Source organism: Triticum urartu, chromosome 2A (genome assembly GCF_056163025.1).
Source record: "Triticum urartu cultivar PI428250 chromosome 2A, HENAU_Tu73, whole genome shotgun sequence".
NCBI lineage: Eukaryota > Viridiplantae > Streptophyta > Magnoliopsida > Poales > Poaceae > Triticum > Triticum urartu.
This window is the reverse complement of record NC_141874.1, coordinates 656,173,746-656,182,803: the sequence shown is the minus strand read 5'-3', so window position 1 is coordinate 656,182,803 and position 9,058 is coordinate 656,173,746. Positions and strand designations below refer to the sequence as shown.

Genomic DNA, 9,058 nt, shown 5'->3' with positions numbered 1-9,058 from the left:
CAGTGCCCAGTGCCAGTTCCTGTTTGTTGCATGTTTTTTATTTCGTAGAATATCCATATCAAATGGAGTCCAAATGGAATAAAAACTGACAGAGATTTTTTTGGAATATATATGATTTTTGGGAAGAAGAATCCACGCGAGACGATGCTCGAGGGGCCCACGAGGTAGGGGGGCGCGCCCTGGGGAGGCAGGCGCGCCCCTGACCCTCGTGGCCACCCCGTAAGGCGGTTGATGCCCTTCTCTCGCCGCAAGAAAGCTAATTTCCGGATAGAGATCGTGTCAAAATTTCAGCTCAATCGGAGTTACGGATCTCCGAGAATATAAGAAATGGTGAAAGGGAAGAATCTGAGAACGCAGAAAAAGAGAGAGACAGATCCAATCTCGGAGGGGCTCTCGCCCCTCCCACGCCATGGAGACCATGGACCAGAGGGGAAACCCTTCTCCCATCTAGGGAGAAGGTCAAGGAAGAAGAAGAAGGAGGGGGGCTCTCTCCCCCTCGCTTCCGGTGGCGCCGAAACGCCGCCGGGGGCCATCATCATCACCGCGATCTTCACCAACACCTCCGCCATCTTCACCAACATCTCCATCACCTTCCCCCCTCTATCTACAGCGGTCGACTCTCCCGCAACCCGCTGTACCCTCTACTTGAACATGGTGCTTTATGCTTCATATTATTATCCAATGATGTGTTGCCATCCTATGATGTCTGAGTAGATTTTCGTTGTCCTATCGGTGGTTGATGAATTGCTATGATTGATTTAATTTGCTTGTGGTTATGTTTCTTTCCTTTGGTGCCCATCATATGAGCGCGCGCGTGGATCACACCATAGGGTTAGTTGTATGTTGATAGGACTATGTATTGGAGGGCAAGAGTGTCAGAAGCTTCAACCTAGCATAGAAATTGATGCATACGGGATTGAAGGGGGACCAATATACCTTAATTCTATGGTTGGGTTTTACCTTAATGAATGCTAGTAGTTGCGGATGCTTGCTAATAGTTCCAATCATAAGTGCATAGAATTCCAAGTAAGGGATGACATGCTAGCAGTGGCCTCTCCCACATAATACTTGCTATCGGTCTAGTAAAGTAGTCAATTGCTTAGGGACAATTTCGCAACTCCTACCACCACTTTTCCACACTCGCCATATTTACTTTAGTTGTGTCTTTACTTTAACAACCCCTAGTCTTTATTTTCGTGCTCTTTACTTACTTGCAAGCTTACCCAAAAACACCTACAAAGTACTTATAGTTTCATACTTGTTCTAGGTAAAGTGAACGTCAAGCATGCGTAGAGTTGTATCAGTGGTCGATAGAACTTTAGGGAATATGTGTTGTACCTTTAGCTCCTCGTTGGGTTCGACACTCTTACTTATCGAAAACTATTGCGATCCCCTATACTTGTGGGTTATCACCCACACACACAAAGAGAGAGAGAGAGATGGAGAGAAAGGGAGAGGGACGAACAAGGTTTTTGTGCTGGATACGTGCGACAGAATTGAAGATTGTCGGCGAGAGAGAGAGAGAGAGAACAGGAGTCCGGGAGAGGGGGAGGTCGCGTTTTATGCATCAAAGACTGATATAAACCATGTTTCGATATAAACTTGCATTCAAATATTTAAATTGGAGAACATGTTGTCTGCAATCCACACATGAACGGATATATACGTATATCAAACAAGTTAATTAATTTGACTTTCAATATGTTCATGGAGTACTATAATACTGTACAACATGCTACTCGATTGAGGTGTTCAATTTTGGATTTAGTTCACTATTTTGACCTACTGAACGAGCTATTTCATTGAATCAAGATATTTCATTTTGGGTTTGATTCGCGTTTTTGAGTGGGTCAACTATTTGTCATATAGTAAATCACTAGCAACGAGCATGTAAAAACACATTACTCCCGAGCATCATCTCTCCATCTAAAAAAGAAGTGGCAAGCTAATATTTCAAAATTTGATCCGAATCGACTTGGTAAGGTAGACGTGGATGCTCATTCTCCCAAAATTTGAACGAACCGTTAAACATCCTCTCTGCTCGGTGGAATTCGCCTGAGCAAATAAATGGGAGACGCGAAATTACCATCCTATGTGGGACACGCATCAATTGGCCCGTTGTACATCGAGGGTAGGTTCGTAACTTCATCCAAGCGCGCCTTCTCCTCGACCGAAATGACATGTGCCGAATAATTCATAAACCATGGTCGGAAAAACACGCTCTCCTCGCCCGAAATAGCTCACGCCCACTATTTCAAAACATGCTCTCCTCGCCCGAAATCGCTTGCGCCCACTATAGTTCAAAACACGCCCTCCTCGCCCAAAATCGCTCCGGCCCAGAGAACGAAAGTTACTCTACTATCCCCGACCCTCAGTACACAGACCCAAGCCGAGAAGCCTATAGGCAAGGGTAGAACTGTAACTCCCCCTCACATTTCAGACAAATGCGTCCATAAGACATGGTTCCACTCCCCTCCCAATTTCCCCCGCCCGCCCCCATTCATACCTCGTGGGCGCCAAATCACCTTCTCCCTGGGAAGCTCCCTTCTCCCGAGCCGCGAAACCTCAGCCCCACCTCCATGGCGCCCCCACCGCACCAATTTCACAGCCGCCCTCCTCCCTAATGCCGGAGACGTTGTCCATTTGCTGTCGTGCACTGGGCCGTGTGCCTCTTACTCCGTGCTGCTGGTGCTACCTTGACGACGGCCGCGTGGACCGTGCCGGAGCCGATTCACCCCCGCCGTTGTTCAAGGCGCCGGAGTGGCTCCAACTTCGGATCCGTCCAGAGTCCTGGCGCTGCTTCGGCGTAGCCGTCGACCGTCGCGACATCGCTCTTTCCCTGCCGCCGGTCGCCACCGCAACCGCGCCAGCCTCACCGTCTTGGCAGCTGGACCTGCCTACTTCACCATGCCGCCAGATAGGTCGCACCCTCATCTCAAATCACTTTATTTTGGCGTCAGTTGTCTGAATTTTTATTCTGGGCCAATCGATTTGCAATGGGAAGTAGCACCCCTCGGGGTGGCGGAGCTCCTAGGCTGCCGGTTGGCTGGTGTCTAACGTAAGGGTGCGGGGCCGCAAAGTTCGCCGCGGAAGCAATGCTTAGATGGCTATCTTTTAGAGTTGTGTGGGTTGAAGGTACTGCCGCCGCTGAATCTGGATGACGGGGAGTCTTTGTGGATTGGCCCGGGGGCGGCGCAACCACGACAGTGCGGTGGGGCGGGGAGCGGGGTTTTGGCCGGGGCCACAGACGGCGGAGGCAGGCTGCTCTACCGTTGGTAGCTGGCTCTTCGGGGAAGATTCCGAACAGTGTCAGCCGGGAGGCACAAGACGGCCAGCCATCCGGCGTAGATCGGACAGTACCAAAATAAAATAAAATTGTGTGACTCCAATTTAGTCTACAGTCAACAGACGTGTGACCACTCTCGTACCTTGTTGTTGATATCTTAGTGTATTTCTTCAGATCAAAGAGATATGTCGTTCTTAACATTTTGCGTTATCTGCATCTTCAGACACACCGTTTTCCGACTCACCGCAACTGCTCTAACAAGGGAAGCATACATCAGAAGGGAGCTATAGTCCCCACTCGACAGTTCCCTGCATTGAATGCGCGTGCCCGACATGCATAGCCACAACAACTGCAGGGCCATCGACAAGTCAGCACATGATGCTCACTCCTATGGATGGCAGCCAGATAGGTTGTACCCTCACCTTACTTGTGTGCAACATTTATGGCTTTGTTATTCATCTAAGCATGGAAAATAGATCATCACATTTCACTGTATATTCATGCTGATCTCTTACGGGTCTTGTTCAGGAGTTAACGCTGTTCCATAGTTCAGCTAAGATACTTGTTCTTTAGGTAACACTGTTCCATAGTTATCATCCATCAGCCAATGCTATCCCACAGGCTGGTGATTATAGTATTATACCACTTCTAGTATTTCCTATGTTGTTCTTTAATACTTTTGTGTGCCATCTAGTTAATCTTGAGTACAAACGATACATATTTTGTAGCTTTCATTTGTGTTCTCCCTTTAGTTTATGAGACCTGTTACTGCTAGTTAACCCCAGTCCTAGTATTTATGTCATCTCCTACATGCACTCATTACATAAATCTAACTACTAGTTGTCTTCCATGCATGTCAGATATAATTGCACACACTGATATATCCACAAGAACCTCATGGAGCAATGTAAAGGCCAGTAAACTTGATGTCAATGATACCCAATATGATGCAACATGTAAAGGCAGTTCTTCAGAAGACTTGCAGAAAGATGATGAATCCTCTTCACCCCACAAGGTCCTTGCTCTAACTTGGCCTGTGATATGGGTACAACATGCATATAATGTCCTGGAGTGTATCTACTCTGTTGCAATGCCATGTGCTTAGCATGCTGATCATGCATGTAAATATGTCATGCCTTCCTGTTTTTCAGTACCTATTCCATTCATGATAACATGTTTTCAAATTTAAGTACTGTCATTCTACTCTATCGCAATGCCATCTGCTTAATTTGGACATCATGCTTCTGAATATCTTATGCATTGTCATTCATCAGTATGTACTTCATCTGTCTACCATACCATGTTTTTTTACATTGAAGTGCTGTTCTAGTGCTCTGTTGCAATGCCATCTTATTTTCCCAATCATACACGTGTATGTTGCCTTAGTTATTTCTGTATGTATTCCGCTAGCATCTGCTAGCAAACAATTTTACATTCAACTAGTATTTTTTTTGCTGTGTTGTCCTGTCGTATCCCTAGCTCTTACACCATACTCCCTCCGTCCGGATTACATGTTGTCGAAATGGATAAAAAAGGATGTATCTAGAACTGAAATACGCCTAGACCCATCCATTTTTTTCCGGATGGAGGGAATACATGTCAATATGTCATGCCTTTCTATTCTTCAGTACCTATTCCATCTCTCTGCTGCCGCATGTTTTATAATTAGGGTTTTTATCACTTTTGCCACTAGTTGTGCCACACTACTCACTTTTGCCACTAAAAATTTTCACTACTCAAAAATGCCACTATTCTGTTAGGAACACACTCAAAAATGCCATTTTCTCACGTTACCGTCAGTCAAAGGCTCTTTGACCATGCTAAGATGACCGAAATGCCCCTGGTTCCATTACATGTGGGCTCATTTGTAGCGAGGAGGAAAAGAAAAAGCAAGGAGGGGAGTGGGGATCGAACCTCGTACCTTTAACCAGAGCAGCTAATACACATGCGCGTAACAACCATGCTGTACGACGCATCTATCTGTTAATTATGAAGATCTATTTCTTATAGCGTAATTAGGTTGACCTGACTAAGCTGACCGATTATACCTAATCCTATCCCAAAACTACTCGTTCCTTTCCCTATCCACTAGCAGCCGCAGCCACAAACCGCTGCCGCCCGCCGAATTCCTCCATTCGGGTACGACCGATCGCCGGTGCGGCCTGCGCAGCTCCGGCGCGCCTCCACTCACCGCAGCTCCGACGCCTCCCATCCCGCACCTCACTCGCCGCAGCTCTGACGCCTCCCATCCCGCACCTCCCTCCCCGCAGCTTCGACGCCTCCCGCCTGCCTGCCCCGCGCACCTCCACTCGCCGCCGGTCCGGACTCCCTCCCGACCAGCATCACCACATGACTCCTATCTGACTCCTCAGTTCTGCCTCCGCCCGTGATTGCTTCAAGAGAGGTTGTTCCACGGCAATGGCGATGGACAACAGGGCCGAATCAGAGGCTTGCCTCGACCACCAGATGGCACTAAGTGTACAGGTCGCAACCTCTGATATTCCATCAGGGTGAGTATGCTAATTATTAGGATGATGCGTGTGTGTTCATAGTAGCATGTAGCGGTCGAATTTGTTGTGTATAATTCATAGTGACTAACTGCACACAATTTGGTTATGTGTTCATCATGATTTATGATGGATGAGGAAATTGCTTGTATGTTGTCCGTTAGGATGGAAACAAGTCGTCTTAGTAGCGATGGCCGCAAGCGATATGTTGGCGGCTTTGATTATCCTCTGTTTGTCGAATCCAGTGTCACATATAAAACATTGTTGTGCAAGTTGTGTGATACCTATCCCTGGGGGTGCCGTGATTCTGTGGAGTTGAAGTACTACGAGAGGGAACAGAATATATGGGTTGATGTTGCATGTGATGATGATGCAGCTTTGATGTTTGGAAAGCATCAAGATTCAAAGAAAATATCTATGCTAATTGAGGTTCTTCAGAAATCCCCAACTCCCAGCACACCGAACCGCAACCCACCTACACAGCCTTCTTATATTGAGAGTCAACATACAGGGAGTCAGGCAATTGATGTTGATATAGTCAGCATACAGGGAGTCAGGCAGTCTACTAGTATTGATGATCCTAACAGAGACATAACCGATGATGCTATTCCTGATGATGCTATACTCTCAGATAATGATGATGAGAGGGAGTATCCTGACTTAGTCAAGAAGTCTACGAAAGAAGATGATTCAACAAATATAGAAGAGGAAGATGATCCTCCAGCATATGAATCCAGTGACATCGAAGAGAAAGAAGAGAATAGAGACATGGGTTTAGTTGATGAGGAGGAAGAGGAGGAGGATAGACCTATTGTAGTGTATAATAAGGAGGATCCATCGTTTGTAGAAGGATCAGCATTCCCCTCTTTGTTGGATTGCAAGAATGCACTTTCTACTTTTGCAATTAAAAGTGAATTTGACTATACAGTCCAAAAGAGTGATCCTAATAGGCTGAGAGTTTGTTGTGCATATAAGAGGTGTAAGTGGAGGATACATGGCTCTTATATGAGGAATAACACAATATTTCAGGTATAACTTAGGAGAGTGTTCTTACATGGCTCTTATATGCTTTAGGAGAGTGTTCGTTTCATTCAAGGCATGTTGGCAAGGGTTTTTAGATGGGTGTCGACCATACTTGGCCGTGGATTCAACTGCACTAAACGGGAGATTCAAAGGGCAGCTAGCTTCTGCTTGTGCCATTGATGGCCATAATTGGCTTTACCCGGTTGCCTACGGGGTGATAGAGACAGAATCATCAGATAGTTGGGCTTGGTTTCTTCAAAATCGATGTAATCTTATTGGGCATCCTGAAGGACTAGTCATACACACCGACGCTTGCAAAGGTTTAGAGATAGCAGTAGAACAAGTGTGGCCTGGAGTGGAGCATAGGGAGTGTATGAGGCATCTTGTTGCAAATTTTGGAAAAAAAATTCAAGGGCAAGGTCTATGATGATAATCTTTGGCCAGCAAGCTTGACTTACAGTTCTAGGAAGCACAATTGGCATATGAAGCAGATCCTTGCTAAGAAGAGTGTTCAAAAATATATGGCTGAACACCACACAAAGATATGGTATAGAAGCAAGTTCAATGAAATCTACAAGGTTGACTACGTCAATAACAACCTCGCAGAGTCATTTGATAGCAAAGTCAGGAAAATTAAGGCTCTTCTTATTGTTGACATGTTGGACAAGATTAGGCAGATGATAATGGAGAAGTTTGATTTGCGGATGAGGATAGCATTAGAAAAATGGCTTGGCCATCTCATAATACCAAGTGTGATAAAGGCACTACATACCAAATCCAAAGGTAAACAAACATCTTCTGCTCTTTCAACCGACTAATGTCATAACGAACTAAATTAAATGTTTAATATTTGGTGTTCTTTTCAGGACTGAAAATGAAGGTAGTTAGACGCAGTGATGTTGAGGCAGAAATTACTGCAGTCGACAAAGAAAATAGGGAGTGGAGGTACCCTGTTGACATAGCCAAGGAAACATGTAGCTGCAGGCAATGGCAAGTCAAGGGTTTGCCATGTATCCATGCTCTATATTTCATTACTTCACTAAGAGGTCCAGTATCAGAAATTGAACCTTACGTACATGAGTTCTACTCCGTTGCAAAATTCAAGGCTACGTATGCAGACAACATACCTACAATGGTAGGCAAGCAACAATGGGACATTGTTGACCCTGGCTTCAAACTACAAGCTCCAGTATTGAGGAGGCCAAAAGGACGACCGCGGAAGACTAGAATCAGATCTAGTACTGAAGGTGCTGGCCTTGGCCCTAGGAAAAGGAAGTGCAAGCGTTGTGGAGGCTTCGGCCACATAGCAAGAATTTGCAAAAATCCAGTTGACCCAGCATTTGGAGAAGATGAGGCTGACCTACATGCTAGAGATGCCCCTTTCGTGGCCAGAGAAGGCAACCCTGAGCCATCCATGGTTGCAAGTTCTGCGGGGTAACTCCAAAACCTGTGCTTTCTATATTTCAACATCCATGGCTCTACATTCATGCATTTTCATCATTCTGTCCTATAATCTGAGTCGTCAAAACTATATTCTATACAAAATTGATGCTTAATATTTCCATTTTTTTGACAGCTCAAGGAAAAGCGTGAAGAAGAAAACAGAGAAGAAAACCAATAAAAGGAAGAACAATCAAGATGAACATTCAATGAGAACTGAAGGTTCCACAAGTGGATCTGTTGCATCTCCCATGCATACCCAAGTTGCACACAAATCGCCAGACAGCCCTGCCCAAAACACAAGAAGCAAAAAGAGGCTGCACATGTGAACATTTGTGTGATTGTGACCTTATAAGATTGTGAACCTGGACCTGTTTATTTTGAACCTTATGTTGAGAATTTGGACCTTTTACTTCAAACTAGCAAGTGGATGTTATTCGACCTTAATGTATGTTTGTGAACCTGAGACATTTTGTGTGTTGAAAATTCAGGAAATGAACATTATGTTTGCTTGTGTGCTGAATGTTTTCAACCTTATGTACGTGTGCCATGCTATTTTTTAGAGAATTTTCGAGAACCATTTGTTGCTGCTGTTGCATGTACAACACGAGTTTACTTGGTTTGTTAATAGCTATGCCTAGATATCACGTCAGGATATGTAGCGTATCTCCATTCAGTAGTCAACTAGTTACCTTGGGTGTAGTGGCTAGCAAGTGCGAGCGCCCCCCAGGAGGTCTGCGGTTCGAACCCCTCTATTGCCTATTTTTACAACCTAAAAATTATTTCTCTACCCCTGACATGT

At 45.3% G+C, this 9,058-nt stretch overlaps 1 protein-coding gene across 1 annotated transcript; it reads left to right on the top strand.

The window, feature by feature from the left end:
• The first annotated feature begins 5,594 nt into the window (after positions 1 to 5,594).
• LOC147986472 (uncharacterized) lies at positions 5,595 to 8,847 on the top strand. Its single transcript, XM_087540058.1, has 3 exons — positions 5,595 to 7,599; positions 7,683 to 8,250; positions 8,393 to 8,847. The coding sequence occupies exons 1-3, from the start codon at positions 7,299 to 7,301 to the stop codon at positions 8,583 to 8,585; spliced, it is 1,062 nt and encodes a 353-aa protein (XP_087396184.1). The 5' UTR covers positions 5,595 to 7,298; the 3' UTR covers positions 8,586 to 8,847.
• The last annotated feature ends 211 nt before the right edge of the window (positions 8,848 to 9,058 follow it).